This window comes from Phaenicophaeus curvirostris, chromosome 23 (genome assembly GCF_032191515.1).
Source record: "Phaenicophaeus curvirostris isolate KB17595 chromosome 23, BPBGC_Pcur_1.0, whole genome shotgun sequence".
NCBI classification, from domain to species: domain Eukaryota; kingdom Metazoa; phylum Chordata; class Aves; order Cuculiformes; family Cuculidae; genus Phaenicophaeus; species Phaenicophaeus curvirostris.
Genome location: NC_091414.1, coordinates 7,982,282 through 8,005,054, shown reverse-complemented (window position 1 = coordinate 8,005,054; position 22,773 = coordinate 7,982,282). Strand labels below are relative to the sequence as shown.

The 22,773-nt window shown below is 46.2% G+C and overlaps 1 protein-coding gene across 3 annotated transcripts in view; it reads left to right on the top strand.

Moving 5' to 3' along the window:
- EYA3 (EYA transcriptional coactivator and phosphatase 3) overlaps positions 1-22,773 on the top strand; it is a 54,322-nt gene that overhangs the window by 9,686 nt on the left and 21,863 nt on the right. For 2 of the 3 annotated variants that reach the window (XM_069875465.1, XM_069875466.1), the window contains 6 exons: positions 6,045-6,139; positions 12,579-12,622; positions 15,512-15,591; positions 16,054-16,120; positions 16,876-17,018; positions 22,447-22,584. In XM_069875465.1, the coding sequence (XP_069731566.1) occupies positions 6,107-6,139; positions 12,579-12,622; positions 15,512-15,591; positions 16,054-16,120; positions 16,876-17,018; positions 22,447-22,584 (505 nt within the window). In that variant the 5' untranslated portion in view covers positions 6,045-6,106. The remainder of the gene's footprint in view (positions 1-6,044; positions 6,140-12,578; positions 12,623-15,511; positions 15,592-16,053; positions 16,121-16,875; positions 17,019-22,446; positions 22,585-22,773) is intronic. The other variant, XM_069875467.1, reaches the window with a different exon arrangement.

Sequence of the window (22,773 nt, the reverse complement as noted above, 5' to 3'; positions counted from 1 at the left end):
TGTCTGCCATATCATTTATGTGCTCCCTCATTTTTATCCGGTGTGGTCTGTATGGGATGGAATCCTCTGTTGGTCAGTTTGGGGTCACCTTCTTCTGTCCACCCCTCCCTACAGGTATGACTGTTTTTTTCACCAGCTCAAGGATGACCTTGGTTACTATAGGAATCAGCATAAGCTTTGGCCTTTCTGCATCCCAGTGCCCCGTGTGATCGGTGCTGGAGAGAAACTGCAAAAAACATGCAGTTGGCTTTCTGGAAATGAAGTTACTTAGATGAGACTGAGTGAGCGTTAGAGTCAGAAAAGTGACTCTAATTTAGCTCAAATCACCACAGGCATGAAGTAAGAGCATATTTCAAGGAAAAGCACTGCCGCATCAGATGACGGCGTCAATCAGTTGGGCTGCGCTTTCCGATCCCTGTGCACAGTGGAGCAGTGTGGGACAGATGAACATCAAATGCTCCTCTCGAAAACAGGGGAAACTTAAATGCTGATGCTGCCTAATTCCTGTCTTCACCGCTGTTTGCAGTAAAGGGGTGGCACTGGAGTAAACAGGGAGTGAAAATAACCACATAGATTTTTTTATTGTGCACACAAGCCATTTTGTTTTAACTTTGTTTAGTAGATACAGTTTCATTACACAAACTGAAGCTTTGTTCTTAGGGAAATAATGGCTATTTAAAATTAATATAAAACCATGTTCAAAGAGCTTTTCTTCTAATCGGTCTTATAACTGCTTGATGGGTTTATCACAGTATCCTTGTCTTTAATTATTTGCAGCTCGAGAGAAGAGGTGTTCCTCAGCTGAAATTTTATATTCAAAGCCAAGGCAGATGGGCTTGAACAGAATGAAAGTAAATAGCAGTCTTGCCTGATGCCAGTAGCGGGTAGCTGTCAGAGGTGATATCCAGTCTCCAGTTCCAGAGAGCCTGATCTAGCCAGGCTTTGTGTTTCAGGATTTTTAAAACAGGATTCAGTGCGAGAAACCATGTAGCTTGCTGAGGCTTTAATGGGGAATTGTTGACACTGCAGTCTTGTGCAGAGAAGGAGGCAGGCAACAGATCTGTGCAGTTGTGCAGTCCATTCCTCTGCTTTGATGCCTTCTGTTTTGAAGTTCAGATAAGTATTTCCACAAATCGAGCAAGCAAAGTAGAACAGCATGCAAAACGCCTGTCCCTAATGTTTTACATTGTTGTTCTGCGCAAGCTGGAATTAAACCAAGGTGGCCGTTCAAGACGAGTCCAGGTTAAAGGGAAAGTGTTGTTTAATTGAGATATTACAAAATAATTATCAATGAATAAATAAAGAAAATGCCCCATAAAGGGGAAATGGTATGGTACTGACCATGGGCCAGCAGTGCCTTGGCAGCCAAGAGAATTAACTGTGTCCTGGGGTGCATCCAGCATGGCATCGCCAGCTGGGCAAGGGAAGGGATTGTCCCACTCTGCTCTGCACTGGTGCAGCTGCACCTTGAGCACTGGGGCCAGTTCTGGGTGTCACAGGATAAAAAGGATCTAAAGCTCCTGGAGAGCATCCAGTGGAGGGCACGGAGTTGGTGAAGGGTTTAGAGGGGAAGCTGTGTGAGGAGCGGCTGAAGTCACAGGAACTGTTGAGCCTGGAGAAAAGGAGACTGAGGGGAGACCTCATCTTGGTCTGCAGCTCCCTCGCAAGGGGAGGAGGAGCAGGCGTTGAGCTCTTCTCTCTGGTGACCAATGACAGGACCAGAGGGAATGACAGGAAGATGCCAGGGGAAGGTTGGATTGGACATTAGGAGAAGATTCTTCCCCCAGAGGGTGGTGGAGCACTGGAACAGCTCCCAGGGGAGCAATCATGGCACCAAGCCTGACAATCTTCCAGCAGCATTTGGCCAATGCCCTCAACCCCACAGTGAGAATGTTGGGGTGTCCTGTGCAGGGACAGGAGTTGGACTCAATGGTCCTTGTGGGTCCCTTCCAACTTGGGAAAGTCTATCTTTCTATGGTTTTCAGAAGCATAACTATTTTGCTTAGTTTTCTGAACGTTGCTGTCATTGCTGCAGCTGCTCTCCTGGGTCACAGTCTGTGTGGATTTTCTTGTTCCCAAGCCCAGTGGCCCCCAGAAGGATTCTCACCACCCAAAACTGCTTCTCAGACCTCTTTCTCATGAAAATAAATAGATACACAGATGGAAGCAGTGCCTGAGCCCCAGCTGCCCAGGTCTACCAGTGGCCAATCTCTCCCAAGGCTAACAGGCGTTGGTCACTGTGGGATGAGGTGGTTCTGCATGGGCCAGGGGGTGGGACCGACAGCGAGGTCTGTTCTCCTGCCTGGGGATGCAGTGGCACCTCCTGTAACAGGTGCAGTTTGGACTCTCTGGAACCGAAGATAGCGCAGGGCTGCTGTGATATCTCTTCTGTTGTGGTTGCTTCTGGTTTTAAAATGTTGTGTGATAGGCATATCTGACACACAGTTGCCTTTAGTTCTATGTAGTTTAAGAAACTGATTTTGAGATTTGAAATGCCTCAAAAAAAGTCAGTGTTGTTTACCTTCAGTTTTTAAAGATCACCTTTGCTGATGGTAAGCTGCTTTGAAGTAAGATAGTAACCTGAGACAGCTCCCACTGAGCTGGTGCAATGTGCTGAGTTTGTTTTTTGGAAACCCAAGCCCTGGATGGTGTGTCGGAGCGAAGTGGGCTCCTTCTGGGCGAGGAGGTGGCTGCAGCACCCACTGGTGCTGGAGGGCAGGCTGGGCTGCCCCACGGCCGGAGCTGCCTGGTAGGCAGTGGCAGGGATGAGCCATGTGTCGGAGGATGCTGTTAGGGAAACGCGTGTGACTGGAGCAGCTGCTCCCTGGATCTGACTTGCTGAGCCTTTGATGTTGAAGCTGTCAGCAGTGTCACTCAGGCTCTCCCTGCAGCACCTCTCCGAGCTCCCAGAGGCCATGGCTGGGAGAGGCTCTGGCCTTGCTTGTGGTCCAAGAGCTTTCTGTGCTGGTCACGAGAAGCCATGTGGCTGCTTCTCAGGTGAAATCAGTGGCTGGGTGCGCGATGCAGATGGAAGGGCTGCAGAGATGTACATACATCACTGTGGCTTTGTGTTCTCTGGTTTGCCAAAGTGATGGTAAAATCATGGTTTCGTTTCCTCTGGCTGTTGCTGGAAAGGGGCATCCTGCTGCCCCACTTGGTGCTCTGGCTGTTCCAACCCTGCTGGTTCCCCCACACCGGCTCCCTGGCACCAGGGCTGACCCGGCTTAACAGAAAGGTGGTGCTTGGGGGACGGTTGTTTTTTCCTTTGAAGGTGGTTCGATCCCAGCTCCAGGCTGCTGCTCAGCCACCCAGGTGCCTTGGTGACTGCAAAGAAAGGGGCGCTAGGTGCACAGGAGAGAGGAGTGGTAGGATCTCTTCCTTCAGCAGCAGTTTAAGCTGCTGGTGGGGTAGGGAGCCTTTGCTGGAGAGTGGACCTGGCTGAGCGGCATCCCAGGGAATCACATCCCTTGCACCCAGAAATGTTGCTGCTGCTTGTCCTGCCTACTTCTCTGTAACACCAGCTGTGAGCATGAGGACTTTGTGAGGTGTATTCTGCCCACACTGCTGTTTCTGGAGGTATGGAGGGTTCTGTAGAAGAAAGCATGTTGCCACCGGAGGTTCAAGTTCTCAACCTGCATCTAGTCTGGTGGTTACTGCTCATTGGCTTTGCTTCCTTCGTTGCTTCCAGGTGCTCCAAGGTGTCCCACTTATTTGGGAAGAGTGTTTTGTTCACAAGTGCAATTAGCGCGTTCTGACCTGACTCTGGGAAGCTTTCTGTCTATCTCATTATTTAGATCCTTCTCAAAATCAAAATTAAAGAGCTGCTCACAACTTTGAAACTAAGCGTGGAATGGGAAGTTCCTGCGGTGTGGATTAAAGCGTGATGTGAAATCTTTTTCACACTAAAGAGTTTAGGTTGGGATTTTTCTAAGAAATTACTCAAGGAACAAGTGTCAGGTAATGAAAATGAAGGACAGGGGACAGGACAGGACCCGTTAGTAGCAATTTCAGATATTATTGCTGCTGTTGTCGTATTCCACACTCCTGCACGTAACCTTTGAACACCACAGTTTCTCTTATGTCTTGGTTTGCCTTTGTCATTCCTACAATTAAAAAAAAAAGGAAAAGAGCTTTTATATTTAAAATACAACCAATTAAAACTGATAGAGGAAAAACTGGAATGATGACAGTGGTACTTTGTATTGCACACTTTCCTGTGTGTAGTGTGAACAGTAATTTATGAAGAACCTGAGTTACTGGTGAGATTTATTGTCAATTCAGTTGATTTGCAGTGAAGGTGATCAAGGCGAGCGACTGTGGCTGGGGGAGGCAGCCTGGGCAAATGCTGAGACCCTCTATGTAGTTTTACCCTGGCACATAAGACCCTTATCTGCCCTTGAATAAAGGAAAGGAAATCCTTCACGTTTTCATGGTGAATGTACAATTGTCCGGGCTGCAGGGCATCCCTGCGCTCGGCACGTGGTGCTGCGCGCAGCCTGGCTGCACGTGTGGGAGTTTAAGTAGGTCTGGCAGGGGCCAGGCGGGGGAAATCACTGCGGTTTTCAGGGCGCCAGAAAGTAGTTTCTGTTAACTTGCTTAATCACTTCACAGGGGACGGTTTCATGATGTGAAGGTGCCCGAATGCTCTAAACAGGATGAGAAAGCAGAAAGGCAGGGAGTAAACAGAGTAGGGTGAACAGCCTTTCACATCCCCACTGGGATTTACAGTGCTGTCACGGCTCTTGGGGCAGGAATAGGTTGTACTGCTGCACAGAAAGCACTGTGTTTAATTTTGTCCAAGCCACTATGTGGTTTTTAGCATTTCTCTTCATTGTTGTAACCCACCCTGGTTCTGCTTGTGGTAATACCCTGTGTGCATGGAGGAGCTGGCTCTGTGGGACAGGAGAGCAGGTGCCTGCCCGTGGGGCCGCTGCAAGAGCTGGGCAGAAGGGGTTGGGGGCTGGTGAGAATGAATGACAGGCTGCAAGAAGAGCAGTCAAGCGCATGGGTCACTGTTCATGAGAATCACTCAGGCAGAGGGGAAAGCCCTGAAGCACTGGTGCCTTTACCTTCTGCCCAGCAAGTTGCAAAAATGCATCAGGTTGTGAAGCAATCTGCAAAGTTTCATTTTCATAGCTTTAAAACCCCGGGGAGGAGCAGCTGTGGTTCAGCGTGCCAGGGCTTGGCACTGCAGGGTTACAGAGCTCCCAAATGAAAACTAAGTTCAGAAATTTTCATCAAACTTCCCTTTTTGAAAGGTGCAATTGAAATAATGAGTCATAGAATAACCAGGTTGGAAGAGACCCACCGGATCATCGAGTCCAACCATTCCTATCAAACACTAAACCGTGTCCTTTAGCACCTCGTCCACCCGTCCCTTAAACACCTGCAGGGAAGGTGGCTCAACCCCTTCCCTGGGCAGCCTCTGCCAGTGCCCAATGACCCTTTCTGTGAAAAATTTTTTCCTCATGTCCAGCCTGAACCTCCCCTGGTGCAGTTTGAGGCCATTCCCTCTCGTCCTGTCCCCTGTCACTTGGGAGAAGAGCCCAGCTCCCTCCTCTCTACAACCTCCTTTCAGGTAGAGAGCAATGAACTTGCTTTGGGAATTTGGCAACGCACAGTAAACACTCAGGTGTGCAGTCTTGTCCTGATTTTTTTTGTTCGTTATATAAATGTTCTAAATTAAAACAGGTTAGATTGAATCACGCTGTTTACTGACCTAGTAGACCAGGCTTGATCATTTAAAGTGTCTTTAGACTCATGGTGCACATGTCTGATTGATATATTAGCTTCTAGAGTCGGGATGGTAGAAGTAAATGTAGAAATGTGCCACGTGCATAAAAAAGTCTGTATCTTGAAGCTTAAAGCTAAATCCCTTGTTTATTAAATCTTTCCATATATGAATTTCGTATTTTATTTGGGAGATGGCAACACGAGTTTAGAAAGCTTGTGGGTGGAATATGTAACAATTACTGTTCTCTGATAGCCTAAATGATAAGCCCCCCCAAAAAGTACATAAAGCTGTGAACACCTTTTTTTGGCAGGCTTTGAAGACTGCTGAGGAACACACGATCTGAATCACTTAGGCATTAAAATAGTAATACCCATGGAAGAGCCACAAGACTTACCCGAACAACCAGTAAGTACATTTAAAAACATAAAAATTTTAAGAACATAGAAAACAAATGGTTGCTCTCACAAATTCAGTGTACAGTTATTTTAATTAATAATGTAAAGTAGGGCTTGTACTTTGCATATTTACGTAGAAGTAAAAAATCATTTCACTGTCAGTAATGTGTTGTACATTTAATTTACTATTATTGTACAGGCAATATAATAAAATGAATAGTTATGTATGCCTCAACTCTGTAACTTCTGTGTAAAAACAATTACTACTTATGCTCAGAAACTCAGGCTATTTCAAGCCTGTTTTAGAGAAATTTAAATTCACTGTTTTAAAGACAGAATCAGCCTGCAGGTTACTACAGTGTGTGTAGTCTTCGATTCTTCTTGTGCTGGAGGTCCTGAAAAGGCACTGTGATCCATCAGCTCCACAGGTGGAAAGTGTTTCTTAAATTCATAATTTAACTATGTGTTTGAGTAGGAGAGCATGTCATGAATTAAGCATTGCTGCCATGTCACAGGAGTTTGGGGCAGACCAGGTATTCCTGCAGTACAATAGGTAGTTAAATTTCTATATCTAAACCATATCAGCATAGGAGTTAAGCAAAAAATCTTGTATTCAGGTTATGTTCCCAAGTCAAAGCTGTTGCAAACTCGACAAGAAATTGCCAGGTGACCTCAAGAGTGAAGGCAGCGTTAATTGTGGAGACTTTTCCAGTGCACACAAGTGCTGTGCTGGGCAGTCTGGTAATGCTCTTATTGAAAAGATCCCGATGCTTCTTTAATGTAAGAATTCTGTGTTCTTCAGTTAACTAACTAGAAAATATACTGTAATGTCATTTATGCAATGTTATGACAAAGCAGGATGAGATGGAATTGGGAATGTACAATTGCTCTGAACATTGCTCGCCACAGTGTGCAGTTCATATGCCTGAGCCTATGTGCACAGACCGAAACTGCTCAGCAAAACCGTGGAATTTGAGCTCCAGGTGTCTTTTTGATTTAAAAATGAATTAAATGTATGTGTTAAAAAAGGAAGTATCGGCATTCACATCCATATATAATGAGAACTGCCCTTCACGATGTGAGAGACAGTGCACTGCTAGTTTTTGGTACAGGGAAACATCCTCTGTGCAAATCCTGCTGTTGTTTCCAGCTGAAGGTTTTCTTGGCAATTCCTGTTAAGTACCTGCTGCAGTTGGTCAGCCTGAGAAAGAGTGAGGCTGCTGATCAGACTCCAGAATGAGGGGGTGTTTCCAGCACGGTGGCACATTCCTGCGGGAGGAGAGCATTCCTGAAACAAATGAATGTTCTTCATTTAAAAAAAAAAAGGAAACTGAAGTAAAAACCCTGCCAGCCTGAGAGCTCGGCACTGGTAAGGGTACAAACTGGTTTTCTTTCCTGAATGATTTTGCTTTTCTTAATCATGGGAACAAGATTGGCACATTACTGCAATAAGTAATGTTTGTGGCAAACTGCTGATACCTGAATGCAAAAGGAGCTGGTGAGGAACCATCGGGCTGAACTCTGTGTATTGTACATTAAAAAGTAATAAAAAAAGAAGTGGTGTCACTTTCTTGTGTTGCTGAGGACGATGATGATAGTGGATCCAATTATGTGCAGAGTATCTTTTCTGAGCATTGAACTTCCAACCCCTGGGGCTGCCCTGTCTTCTGTCTCAGCTTTTGGAATGTTTCTTCCCTTTTCCAGTCTTAGTTAGAAAAGCCTCCGTGCACACCGTGGTGCTGGACAACAGAAACAGCCAGGGCAGGTCGAGAGCAAAGGGCAGGTTGGGGCAGTGATCGCCAGTGCCCTCCTGACGTTGACGTTGTCATGACAAAAACGTTATTATTTTATAGTAAGTTATTATACTGGATTAGTTTTTATAAGTAATCCTGCATACAAATCCTCATGTACTGAATTCATTGTGGATGCAGGGAGTCGAGTTTTTCAATATTTTATTTATTCCTTAACGCTAGAAAATGACAAAAAAACCTCCTTTCTGTAACAGATGGTGAAATTGTGTTGTAGCCCTTGCGGACATCCACAGGGCTGTTCTCTGTTTGGAATGACTTCATCTAAGTGGTGGCAAGCCAGAGTGGGAGGAAGAGCCTAGTGTTGGGAAGGGCTACAGAGAGACCTGAAACTGTAGAGAAAAAGTGATGACTGTGGTTGAGCTGAAGAGTTTTCTTAATTGAAATTGGCAAAGAGTTTGCAATGAAGTTGTGTTTCCTGATTTGTGTGCTCTCCTCCGTTCTCAGTGACATTGCCCCAGGCTCCAATGGCTTGGGCAGCATTTGCTCCCACAAGTCATGGCCTTACTGTGAGCTGGCAGGGAGTGGGGGCATTTCTGAGTATCCTCAGGCTTGACCGTCAGGCTGTGAGTGCTGGTCTGAGCGCTGGGGTCGGGCACAGAGCAGCTGCTGCCTTTGTGTCAAGAGGAAAACTCTGTTTCTGCTTTGATTCTGACTGTAAATACAACTGAATTCCAACTCGGGTAGATAGAATCATAGACTCAAACCCATGGTTTGGGCGGGAAGGGACCTCAAAGCCCATCTAGATCCAGCCCCTGCCAGGGGCAGGGACACCTCCCACTGGATCAGGGGCTCCAAACCCCACCCAACCTGGCCTTGAACACCTCCAGGGATGGGGCAGCCACCACTGCTCTGGGCAGCCTGGGCCAGGGCCTCCCCACTCTCACAGCAAAACATTGGGATCTCATCTCAATCTCCCCTCCTTCACCTGAAAACCATTCCCCTAGTCTTATCCCTGCCCTCCCTGATCAAGAACTCCTCCCCAGCTTTTGTGCAGCCTCTTTACATACTGGAAGCTGCTCTAATATAAGATCTGGGGCAGAAACAGAGTTTTCCAGCACAAAGATTAATTTGGATTTTCAGCTAGAGAGATTTGTGGCTTGGGAGCAGAGATCAGCTCGAATAGGTCGCTGAACTTTTATTTTCCTTCTGCTTTTTTTTTTTTTTTTTTTTAAAAAGAAATGACCCGAGCTCCAAACTGAGAGAAAAGAGAAACACAAGGGCAGATGCAGGAGCAGTGGCACCTCAGGAGGCTGTCATTCATTGTAGCACAGATTAGGGAGATAACATCTGGAGGTGCTGAAGCTAAACTGGAATCACTGACAGACCACGTCTTTTTCTTTGTTTTCATTTCTTTTCTTTGTTGTTTTTTTTTTATTTTTATTTTTTTAAGAAGAGTGAATTCCTTCCTTCTGTGTGAAAACTCTGCAAACTGTGATCCTGTCACTTGAGAGGGGACCAGAAAATCCAGAGCGTCTCTCTGGAGTTTTTCAGAGGGGACCGTGGGTGAAAGGAGGCATTTGAAGAGGTGCCGGGGTTTTGCCCCAACCTGGCCAATTTTGGCAGTTAAAACCGAGGAATTGAGCTCCCAGTTCCCTCCCACTCCATCCCCAAGGAAAGGGGAAAGGAAAATGAGGAAAAGACTCGTGGGTTAGAAACCAGAGCTACAGTTTTAATGAAATAATAATGAAAATAAGAAAATAATAAAACATAGACAAAGATATGGAGTCAGGCCCCCACCCCTCAATGGCTGTAGTAACCACCTGTGCTGCAGAGCAGACATGAGGGAAAGGGTCCAAGGCTGGGAGGGAGCTGGGCTCAGGAACTGGATTCAGGAACAAATGGATCTGGGATCGGGGGCAACCAGAGAGACGAGGTCCTCACAGTACATTGGTCATTGCAGAAGAGAGTAAGACCCTCGTGATCTCTCAGGTTTATCCTGAGTGTGATGTATTTGGGAGGAAACCCTCTGTCAGTTTGGGATCACCTGTCCTGCCCAACCCTCCCTGCAGGTGCTACCCTTCTTCATCTTTCTCTTAAGGCTCCACTGGTTTCAGGATGGCCTTGGTTACTTTAGGAATACGTATCAGCACTGGCCTTTCTGCATCCCAGTGCCCGTGTGATGACTACTAGACAGCAACACTGAAAAACATGCAGTGAACTTTCAGAAAATGAAATTACTTAGATGAGACTGAGTCAGAAAACTGATTCTAATTTAAGTCAAATCACAGCATTCCACCACTTATTCCATACCATTTATGTCATGCTCAGGTTATTACTACTGATATTGTCAAATATACATGTGTGTTCATATATATACATATAGATTGCTAACTCATGATTTATCCACACAGAAATTTGTTAAGTTTATGAAACCACTACAAGGAGTTTGTTCTCAAACCACAGGAAGAGGTTTCTGCAGCCTTTTTGGAGGCTCATGCAGGAGAGGCTGTGGAGCTGCCCTTTGCAGGGGCTCCACTGGGAGCACAGCGCATCACAGCAGCACTCTCTCCTCGTGCCCTGAACACCGCCCTGGAGTTAATGTTACCAGGTGCTGTTCCTGCATTAAATGTGTTTTATAAGGTATGGCAGGAGAGAGGGGAGATGCTTTCTAGTCTGTGAAAGGCTGTGTTTAAACTATTCCCTCTGCTGAAGTTTGTATCATGAATGGTAGGGATTAGTGATGGGGAGGAAATGGGGTTTGCATCCCATGAAGGTATCAAGATTGTTACTACTTCACATCAGGATGTGAGGGAGAATTTCTCGTAATAGCCTGCAGAGAGGGTCCCTGGCCAAGGCCCCAGGGCAGGCGAGGACTCAAGAGATTGGGGTGCAAACCTGCTGCTCTGCTTGCCCTCTGCTGTGTGCAGGTGCTGTCCATCCAGTGCCATTTAGAGTGTGAAACCCTCCCTAGAGATTCACTGATCATTCAAATGAAATGAACTATTGACTTGATGGAAAAAGTCATTTACAGTATTGTTCTCTGTGCCACCCCAAGAGCACGTTTCTGGCAGAGGGGGCATTTTCCCATCAGAGGACGAGGCACAAGGACGAGGCGAGGTGGCCTCACAGAGTAGATACCCATCAAGATAGAAGTTCCAGTCCAGGGACCAGAGTCAGCAGAGCAGAGCCTTGAGCTGAAGTCCTGAGTGTTGGGAAATGTTTTAGGAACAGCAGTTCCATTCTGCTCGTAATAGAAACACCAATAAAGCTGATGTGTTCTTACGAAATATCTCTTCTTTTTTGTGAGGGAAGGGAGGTGAGTGTTTTTTTTGGTGAGCTGATTTCTCTGTCCTCCTTGCAAGTTACAAAAAAACCACTACTGAAGTGAAGAAGCCAGATCTTATTGAGTATTTGATGAGAACCAGCTGCTTTCGTACTGTGAAATCAAAAATTCAAGCTGCTAATTATAAATGAATGTTTATTTTTATCCTAAGCATGGCAGTCTGCTGCTATTTTTTGTAATGTTATTAATCTTTTTCTGTCTCCTTCCCTCAAAATCTCTGGGTGCAGTTTGGTGGCTGAGGTCCCGCCTGCAGGAGCAGGTGGCAGGGTCCTGGGGAAGAGCGGGAGCACCTCCTGAAGGGCAGAGGGATGCCAAAAGGAGTTGAGGGGCCCCAGGTGTGGCTGCAGCCACGCTCTAACTCCATGCCTGCCAATGCTGGGGGAACGTGTCTGCTTGCCCTTAGTATTGTAGTGTTTAGTTGGGGAGAACTGGTGGAGCTCCTTTAGACCCTGGACCTCATGGCAGTTGAGGATCAGAAGTAGCGTGTGTTCCTGGCCAGGCAGGAGAAAGGCTGTGTGGAATCTGTGAAGCTGTGGGGCTGAAGAACCACAAGAGTGATGTTCAGTGCCGGCGTTACCAGCTCTTCGCTCAGGGTGAAGTGATGAATGCCAAAATAATGCCATAGCTTTTTGTCATCGCCTTGGCCTTTTTGGTGTGTGATGAGTGCTGATGAAGCTTGTAGGGCTCTGCTGTGAAACACCAGAGGGAGCAGCTGCTGGCAGGGCTGGGACAGAGACAAAAGCAAACTGAGCTTTAAAATACTGCAAAATGCAAACCGCATCTGTGTTCGAGGCAGTGCTTTCTGTTGTGTCGTACCCTGCACACAACCTGGTGCCAGCAGCCAGCTACAAAACCAGAATAAATGCGGTGTTGTTCTTACTCAGAAGTGAAAATCAGAACTCCTTATTTATTACCGCAAAAATGTTCAAGTTCCTATTTTTGTGTAATTAAATAGAGGGGAAAAGTGAAAGACCCAGATTTGTGGCAGTTGTGCTGAATGTATGCAGAATAAGATTTGCTTAAAATTTGTGGCTGTTTTATTGAATTTTTGTAAGATTTCCTCTATCAGAGGTTTTTTCCATAGTCTGTTACTCAAATAGCATGGCCATTTCGCTAACACCTTCAACTTTAGCACTTGTTTTCTAACTCAGAAAAAGCTTGTTTTGAGATGAAGAACCCACGATTATGTGGGTGAGCTCTGGAGTTCCGTGCAAGGTGCTCTGCATTTAAACCCTAAGGTGAACTCTATAGTAACCAAGGGTGATCTGGTAACGGAGGTCTGCACTTGTGGATCCCGTTAAGGACAGCTGTCATTGGTTGTGTAGTTGTGTCTCTAAATGTGTTTGTCTTTGCAGGTGAAAAAAGCCAAGATGCAGGAATCCAGAGAACAAAGCTTGAGGTAAGGCAATCTTTAATTTGATATTAGTTTGGAACAGCTACAAATGTTCTTTTTATCATCATACACTTCCATTTTAGAAGCTTGCGTATTTTTTTATTTCTCACAGTGATAGGGAACTGTCAGTCACTTTTGTATTTGATATAATTATGTGACTAAGTTCCCAATTGAAAAAACAGTAGCCGGTCCTTTAGCATTAAGCTTTTATAGAAGTGGCTACAAGGCTTTCCTCATCAAGCATCCTGCTTTACACAGATCTGATGCAACTGGCACATACGGCTCATAATATGATTTGTTCTGGTGAGACTCAGACTATTTCAGTACCACCTGTGCTGTGATTCTCAGCAGAACTCTGTGGGTAACTGTTGTGAGGAATGAAACTCTTTCAAACTGACAGCTCTTCTATGTAAAGCGGTTGTGTTGTACCAATTGTAGCCTCAGTAGCTGCTCTCAGATGTCGTGTTGAGGGATTCATTGCTACTACAGATAGGGAGAAGAGCTGTATCAGGATTTATTCTGTCCCTATCAGCAGTACCAAGTATGAAGTGAAGACAGATTTCTTTCTGGAGCCTCTGACATCCCCACATGAGTGAGGAGGAAACACTGTGTGTTGCCAGTCAGGCAGGAGTGGAGGTGATATATTGGAGCCCTGAATGGGGACAGTAATGTGTGTTTTTTTAAAGAGACTGAAGGAAATATTTGTGCAGGCAGCAGGGAGCAGACAGCACCTGATATCTGCTGTGTGTCGGAGAGTTGGAAATTGGAGCTTATTGCTGTGTGCTGCCTATCTAGCCCTTATGAGGGGAGATGAGCTGTGTACTAGGAGAGTTTTCTCTCTCTGTTGATACAGAGGAGCAGGGGGCAGCACGGGCAGGTCTGAACGTGTCAAAGTGCACAGGATCAATGCAGCACATTACCCTGCTTCAGTGCAATTGCACCTTCCCTGCAGGCACCAGCAGCCTTGAGATTCGAGTGTGTGATATTTAAAATGTGGTACTTAAAAATATCGGGGGGGGGAGGAGGGAGATTGGCCGATGGAGTAATTTACCTTAAATTTTAGACTTGTTTCTTCTCAGCCAACGTGATTTCCAGCTGATGTCAATATTCCAGCTGTGTTGATTTTAACTGGATTGTGGAAGAGAGAGGATTTTTCTTGTGAGTCCATGAGAGCTGAAAATTTGTAAATGACGGAGGATAAGAGCACTTTCCACAGAAAGGGATCCCAATGAGCTGCTCTCAGCCTGCTTGCAAACTGCACAGCACAGCATAGTTGCTCACGGACTGTCAGTGCCATACAAGCACAGGAATAATAGTAGACAAATACCCTGAGCGTGCCTAGAAATGTGTTACTTTCTTCCAAAACTCGTATTTTCTTAGGAAAGTCTGTTCAGCTGCTGTCATTGAGAAAGATTTCCAAGGGTTTTGTTCATAAAGGTTTTGAGGAAAAAGACAGGTTATGCATTTTGGTCAAGGTTCACCCCTGAGCCAAAGGAGGAAAACCCCTTTGCTTGATAACCAAACCTATGGCACTCACGAGCTAACTGCCCCTCATCCTGTCCCAAGAACGCTGCATAACCCCAGGGGTTTATCTCCAACCCATCCTGGAGTGAGGAGCTGGACAGCAGAGCTTGTCACAGCCCAAGGTCTGGACAGAGCTACCAGGGCACTGCTGGTTGGCATCACTTGCTCCTTGGCTACTCCTTCCCTGAGCCTGCAGGACTCAGGTTGGTGCCACTGCAGGTGCTGCGCTGTGGCCTTGCTATTGCAGACGCTTGTGGCCATGGGAGATTGCCTTCCTGCTGGGTTTGTCCCTGAAGATGAGTGTTGAAGAATCCTTGAACTGGGTGTCACTTCTGTGTTTGAGAAATGCGCGCAGGTTATGGGATGGTTTGGGGTTTGTCACACACTGCTTCAGTTATGTGCCAGTCTTTGCTGTGTTCATGTACTGAGTAGGAAGTGCAGATGATTTCTTAGTGACACTGCTTTTTCCTTTGGCTTTAGTTCTATGAAATTCTAGACGAGAGGGAATGACCTCAAGCTGGGCTGGGGAGGTTCAGATTGTACATTGGGAAAAATTCCTTCACCAGAAGGGTTCTTAGGCACTGACAGAGGCTGTGCAGGGAGGTGATTGCGTCCCCAGCCCTGGGGGTGTTTAAAAAACGGGCAGATGAGGTGCTCAGGGATCTTACTTAGTAGTGGGCAGGTCCAGTTGGACTTGATGATGTCGAAGTTCTTTTCCAACCTAGAAATTCTATGAATCTATTATTGCTAGTTCTGCAGCACAGCATTTCATGAAGTTTTGAGGCATCTATGGGTTATTCTGATATTATCAGCCTGCAGTTTTACAACATGAAGGAGCCTATATATAACCACTTATTGCTGCTGAGAGGGGACTTCTGCTTGTAGCCCAAGTGTGCATCAAACATGGTGCTTGCTGGATTTCTTCACGAGCTAGGTCTGTTCAGGATCCCAACGGAAATAGCTGCGTGGTTTTTGTGCTGGATGAGCAAATGAAACTCTCATGGAGAGCCTCATGGTGTCTGAGCTGATGCAGGGGCGCAGGAGGCCGTGCCCAGGTGGCAAAGAAGACGTTAATGCTTCCCAGTGCCGGCAGCAGGTTGAAGGTGCTAGGTCTGCTGAGCTGTCAGTACAGCTCTGCTCTTATCTTGAGAGACCAGTTGGTGAGAAAACGTGCTGGAGGGGGGTGGCAGTTCAATGTCTGATTAGAGCTGCAAGTCTGTCTTGGGATCTCTGTGTGAAATATCAGAGAGCGCAGAGTTCGTTTCTGCAGTTTATCTTGGTGAGGGAGGTTGAACCCAACGGTTCCAAAGCCCAAGAGTGTTAATTCAGGAGTTCATAATGCTAACAATGAGCCTTTGTTTGTCCTGGCAGTCATGTGAGCAACACAGAAGTCAGTGATCAGAAACCCGAATCTTCAAGCCTCGGTTCAAACCTTCCCATGTCCAGCGAGAGTGAGTACCTTCTGGAGTTCTGCTCCCACTGGCTTTCCTCTTTTCCTCCTCCGGTCTTGTTACTTTGCTTCATCAAGCACAGGCTTTGTCTCCTCTGTGTCATCCTTGGCCTGTCCCTGCTGTCAGGTATAACAGGGAAGTTTGGTGTTGTGCTTACAAAGCATCAGTGCTGGACAGTGAGCGAATATCTCTTTCCAAGAGATACTTTTGTGTTGCTTTTGGGCTCTGTTCTCTCTTACTCATCTCATACAGGTTTTGTCTTGGGGGTTGAGGTGATCAGTTGTGATGCCTGTTGTGAAAAGTGTGATTTGCATAAATCATTATCACTTCCTTAATAAATTATCTTAACCTTTGTAAATCCTGTGTCTTGGTTAAAATGTACCTGCATGCTGAATTTTAATTGTCATTATTCGTTGGGTTTCAGATCACCTGTGTAATTATACAACTGTTTTTTTTTTTCAGTTATGACATGCACTGATTATATCCCAAGGTCATCAAATGACTATACCTCACAAATGTATTCTGCAAAGTAAGTCAAACAATTGTTACTGAATTCTCTACCATTTACTTCTTTCTTAAGTAATTTTTGCTTCTTGATGCATTTCTGTAATGCTGTCAATCTCAGTTTAATATCTGCTGGCAACAAATACTTGTTGCTGTGGGCACTGAAGCTGACAGAAGACAGGCTTTGACTTCAGTGGCTGTTGTCTTATGATCACAAGGATAAAAGAGCTCCTTCAAATAATGAACAACACAATAGTCTTGTTGGATAATGCCTATAATACTTGAGGAATAAACAAACAGGACATAAATGAATAGAAGGGGAATATAGGATTTTCTGGTGATTTACCACATTTGGGGGCCGTAATAGTTCTCCCCACTGCAGCCTGGCAGGCCTTAGTCCCTCGTGCTTGCTCTTGCATAGTCTGTGTGTTCCAGGAGCTGGACGTCTCCTATGAGCTTTAGGATTTGGTGTTGTGAGGCACAATAGGTGAAAATAATTGCTCGTGCCTGGTGGAATGGGGAGTTTGCTTTTCCACTCTCACCCTGCCCTTCCAGTCCTGGAATATGCACTGGTGCTCTGGCATCCCAGAGGAGAGCTTTTCCCCCGGTGTGGCTGCACAAACAGGCAGTGGATACAAACCCAAGAGCCAGTCATATTGGGAAATTCAGGCAGGTATTACGCTAAGGGCACCTGTCAGTGTGTATTGTTTTTTCTTCCTAAGCTGAAAGATGCATCATGTAAATAGTTCTTTTTTGCTGTTGTTCTTTCTTTCCAATAAGGCCATACGCACATATCCTTTCTGTACCCGTGACGGAAACAATGAGCCCTTACCCTGCTCAGACTCAGTACCAAGCACTGCAGCAGTCTCAGCCCTACACCATCTACCCCCAGACCACCCAAACCTACGGACTACCTCCTTTTGGTAAGAAGAAATTTTGCAAATACTCCTCGGTGCCTGCAGTTGTTGTCCTGTGTCGTTAAAACCCAATGTTAATCCACATGCAGTGGACAGAAGCATTTACAGGACAGCACATACCTTACTTAAATTAGATCTGTTTCTGCTGATCTCTAGAGGGGACTTTGTATTATAAAATATTGTTTCTTCCAAAGCTGTTTTCCTGGCCAAGAATTCGGATGTCACCCCACAGAGCTTGCCAGGTGGTTCTTAGTTTTGGATCATCATGTTTTCCAGTTGTGCTGTAGCTGTGTTTATGCAATTCTCGTGTCAGTGAAATTATGCCAGACCCCACACTACAGCATCTCTGCTGAAGGCAGTTTTCCTTTGCTTTATTGCTGGTCAGGATTAGGACTTTTTTGTTGTTTTATCTTTCACCAAATAAAGATTTCATGCTAAAATGTGTCCAAGCTTACTAGACAAATCAGTTTGCTCAGTTGCTCCAATACTTCAGCCCTCTGTTAGCTGTTCCTGTTTTGCAGATGATGGAAGGGTGGAGGTCCTGCTATAACTGAGCTGCTAAAGCTCAGCAAACGGGTTTGAGTTGTTCAGTCCGTGCTCTCTTAATAGCGCATGGAGGGGAGGGTCTTTTTAGCAGATACTACCCATCACTCTCCTGATGCATAGAGGGAGTCAAGGATTAGCACTGCAGACAGACATATCTGACTTTGGTGTTTTAGTGAGCAAAAGTAGCTGCCTGGCCTTTCCTTGGACTTTGTATATTAAATTGTCAGGCACTGGGGAGAACCCCCCCCCCACTTGGCCATCTCCCACATATGATATTTTATAACTGATTACAAAAATAACATTTTAACTTAGAATCATAAAATGGTTTGAGTTGGATGGGACTTTAAAGGTCATCTAATCCCAAAGCCCCTGCCATGGGCAGGGATACCTCCCGCTGGATCAGGTTGCTCCAAGCCCCATCCAACCTGGCCTTGAACACCTCCAGGGATGGGGCAGCCACAGCTTCCTTGGGCAGCCTGGGCCAGGGCCTCCTCACCCTCATTGCGAAGAATTTCCTCCTTATATCTCGTCTAAATCTTCCCCTCTCCAATTTAAATCCATGCCCCATTCTCCTATCACTCCATGCCTCTGTAAAAAGTCCCTCCACAGTTTTCTTGTAGCCTCTTCAGGTACTGGAAGGTCTCTATAAGGTTTCCTCAGAGCCTTCTCTTCTCCAGACTGAACAACCCCAGCTCTCTCAGCTTGTCCTTGTATGGGAGGTGGTCTCTTTTAATTTTTAGTGCTTGGTGTCAATATAAAGGTTTTGTAATGCTGCCAGCTCTCAGAATTGTCTGGTGGCAGAGGCTGTTCTGGCCCATAGCACCCGGCTCTGAGGAGAGAGAAAGCACCCCCTCCCGCGCAGGTGGGAGCACCCCAAGTGCAGCTGTGAGAGAGCCAGGGAGGGGCTGTCTTGGGGGCTTGTGCTCCTACTGTGTGACTAAATCAGTAGAGCCTCCTGCAGATTTAGCTGTGCTGCTAAAATCTTAGTGTCTTGAAGTGTCAAAGGATGAATTTTGCCTTAGGTGAAGAACTAGATGTCTTTGACTAAAGCCACTATCATTTGTGGCCTGTGTGAGCCACTGACAGAGCAGGGACTCTGATATAAATGAAAAACCAATTGATTTCTTGTGGTAGTTTTGAAGATGATGTAGAAGAGGTGATACGACTGGGCTCAGTGTTATTAGACTTGGGTAACATTAACAATACCGTTCGAAGTAATGTGGCACAAATTGTTATCTTTATGAGAAAGGTCAGTTTGTAAAACAAATCTGCATGCCTTTTTTTCTTTTTTTCCTGTATACGTATCTGGGGTTCATTAAAAGGAGTTTTCTTGTGGTTGAGGGATCCTTTGTAGGCAAGTGGTGGTTTTCTAGTAGATGGGAGGCAAGCACCTCCCAAATCTCATTTGCCCTGTATTCGTGCTGAGATCAATTGCTGTGACTGGGCACTGTAAAGCGGGAGCTTTGCACACTGTGGTGTTTGGCTGTTGTATTTGCAACCCAAGGCTCTTGAGGAAAACAGGATTGTTTGATTGGCTGGTGGTGTTTGGTGCTGCAGTCTTTCTAGCTCAGCCCCTGCCACTGCAGCTCAGGTCTGACTGCCATTGCAGTCGGCAAAAGAACCCACAACCTCGTGTCCTGACAGATGTCTTGGGATTTCCAGCAGGTGAGGACCTTGTTGGCTTGGGATTACGTGTCCTGGGGAGCTGGAGCTCTCTTCCTATTGGGTGTTCTGAGCTCCCTTTGTTCCTCCATGCTTGGAAGGCTGAACCAGTAAAGAGACCCTGATACTGTGTCCATACTGAAGCCTTCAGTCTTAGTGAAGTTTGGCTGCTGTCTTTCTCAACACTGTTCTTGGCTGTTTGTCTGGCCATAGCATTGGGTGTTGTCACACCAGTCAATTACCCACTACCCCTGCCCTACCCCGAGCTGTGGGTGCTGGACCAAACTGCTCTTCCCTGGGGCTGCGTTGGGGTTTCAGTGCCTCGCTGTGCTAGTTTCTGCTCCAGCTGAAGAGCAGTGGGGGTTACCTTGACTTCACTGAGGTGGTGTCTCTCAGTGGTTTGTGGTGAATGGTCACTGGGGCTGCTCTGCTCTCAGGTGATTCACTTGTCAGGTTCGGATGTTTTTAAAGGCAAATGCGTGTAAATATGTGGGAGCTCCCTTGAGGTGTTTGGCCAAGAGGCTTCAAAAGGTTTTTTAGGCTGACCTCTAAATTTGATGTGGGGAGGCAGATGTAGGGGTTTTGTCAGTTTTGGGGGGTGCTGGGAGTGGTGGTTGTGACTGCCTTTGAGGAGGTGTTTGGGTTTATGTAATCCAGTGGTTCAGGAATTCAGGGGTGCTTGGCTGCCTCAGTGTTGTACTGTGACTGGAACGGGAGAAATTCTGCTGAAGACTCAGATGAGATCTGCATTTGCTGTGACTTCATAGGAACTTTTGTCTGTTAAACATCTGAAATGTGCTCAGTTACTGAAATGTCTTGGTATGGAATATGAAGTCTGTTATTAAATACTTGCATTTTTAGCCTGAATTTAAGTGTTAGGAAGATGTTAGAAGTCATTATTACGGTAATGGAAATCATATTGGAGTGGTACCTACTCGAACAGGTGAACATTGCATGGTGCAATGGGCAGGTAGAGGCATAGGAATACGCACAGTGCAGAGGGAATCCTACACATTGCTTCTGCTGACAAAATCCACAAAATCTCCATTGCGCAGGTGGGGACTTGGCCAGCTCAGTCAGACGTTCTACCAGCATCAAAGGGCCCATTCCAGAGGTCTGCGTGTTTTTCTACTGCGTATTTGTTTGTTGACGGTGTTTAGTGCATTGTTCTGCATGGGATGTACTTGTGATCTGGAGATATTTTATTGAAGAAGAATTAAAGCAAGGGCAGTGATGTACAGGCTGTATGTGCATGGCTCTAAGTTGGTGTCAGAAACACTGGATGGGATGGTCAAGAAAACCCAAAAAGGGATGGGCTGTTCTGTGTAGGGCCCTTCCACCTATGTAGATGTGTCTTATGAACTTCTGCCCCTGCTGCAGTGCTGCCCTTGGACACAGAGGGGTCTTGTTCCCCCTCCTCAGCTTACTTGAGGCTGTACTAGCTTATCAGTGCTGTTTGGCCGAAGGAGAGGGAAGGACATGTGCCACCGGGCCAAGAGTGTGCCTTGCTCTTGGAAGGTAGAACATCTCTGGACTGGGAGATGAGAAAAGACATGGGAAGCAGGGGCTGAAAGATGCTCTAACATGACCCAAGTCAGCTCCTGCATTTGTGTTTAACCTGGCTTGCGAACACCTCTGACATGTGTGTCCAACTTGGTGCTGCACCCCTGTGATAAATGTCCTACAGCATTCAGAGGTGGTTTGTGTTTCATCGTCAGGGTTATTGGGCGCTTCTGTGTGTCCTCTAACCAGCTCATCATGTTGCTGTCTGTTCCTTGTCCACCTTTCTCTCCCTGTGAGGAGCTGTTGATTACAGTCCCCTCTGAACACTGCTCACCTGTTTGCAGATGATGGCCCTCACTCTCGAGACTGGACAAACACAGCTGCTCACACTCTTCTTAGAGGATCTGTTTCCCATGTATTTTATTCTGGAGTTTCAGCCGTCTCCAGCCTTCCTTAAATCAGTCTTTCCCTTTTGTTTGCAATTATCACAGTTCTAGAAGTTTGAAACAGTAATGAAGATGCAGCTGGAGAGCTGAAGAACCAAAACCCTGTCGTGGCTGTACAGATGGGTGAATGGCTTAGTTTGATGTGTAGGTGGCAGTTTGAAATTGGGTTTGTGAATAAATCAAAGAGCAGCTGCAGAATTTAATCGTGACAAAGCTGCAGGATGCAGCAAGCTCTTGGAGCTGCTGCTCCTTTCCAGCTCTGGAGTCTCCTGTGTCTTCTGGGTAAGAGACTTGGAGCTTGTAGGCCATGGCTTGTCCTGCCAGAGGAGGTGGAAGACTGCGGGTGGCTCTTGGAGCCTTGGGATTGGTTTAGGGGGTTAAGGAGGAGGGTGGTTTTTCTGCTGGCCTTGACCTTTGTGTCCAGATCCACATGCCTGTTAGCCTTCTGCTTTGCACATTCCTGTTTGTTTTTAAGTAGATCTTCTCATCTGATTCCTGCTTTCTAACTTGAGCCAGGGAGCAATGCCTCTTGACTTTGGCTGGAGGTCTGGAAATGCTGAAAGAGAAGCCTGAAGAGCCCTGAAGATCCAGGCCTGAGCTGAGCCCTTTCAGTTGGATGCTGCATTCACCACTGTTAGTGCAGTGGACTCGACCTTAGCACAGCACCTGAGCTGAAACCGCACTGCCGTGTGTGCCTTGTACAGAAGGATTGCAGTGCTGCCACCCAGGGTCATTACAAGTCACTCCAGAATGGCAAGAAATTGAGACAAACCCTGTAGATTATTTTTGAGCTCTATATTCAACCATTGCCAGCCTGTGACACTGACTGACTCGTGGCTTGGTTTAAATTGTTCAACCCACAGCCCAGTGCAGTAGTGGAAGCGTTTACCTTGGCTTCAATGGATACCAGTTCAGCCTCGCTGTGTAACAGCTGAGAGTGTCTGTGGTGCTGCACAGCTCAGCCCACCCACCAGTGGGAGCAGCAGGTCCTTCATACTGGCACAGCAAGGAATTCACTCTGACACCAGCAGATTTTTAGTTGAAAGCTTTGTAAACTGGTCTTGTTGCTTTTAATTTTCTCTTTTACAGCCGGTTTTGTCAGCAGCTCTAATCTGGGCACAGCCTGGCAATCAGCACTCACTACTGCAGAAACTAAACATTTCCATGTGTGTTTTGTTACTCGCTTTTGTGACAAGCAAAACTATTAATCTGAGGTAGCAGCATGCTGTTTAGTCCCAGCATATTTGTTTGTAACTGGTCCAATTTATCTGATTCAGGTGCACTGTGGCCAGGTATGAAACCTGAAAGTGGTTTAATTCAGACTCCATCTACAAGTCAGCACAGTGTTCTTACCTGCACGACAGGGTTAACCACAAGCCACCCCAGCCCAGCACGCTATTCTTATTCCATTGAAGGTAACTTGGCATGGTTTTTATCTGCATCTCTCTCCACCTGATTGAGTCTAGATACCACAAGCAGAGAGGTTTGCACGTTTGGTCTTGGTTTGTGCATGCTCCTGCATGCTCTGCCTCTTCTTTCTTTTTGCGTGTGTACGTGTTTGGGTTTGTATTTGCTACAGAGCTCTGTCCACACCAGGCTGGCTT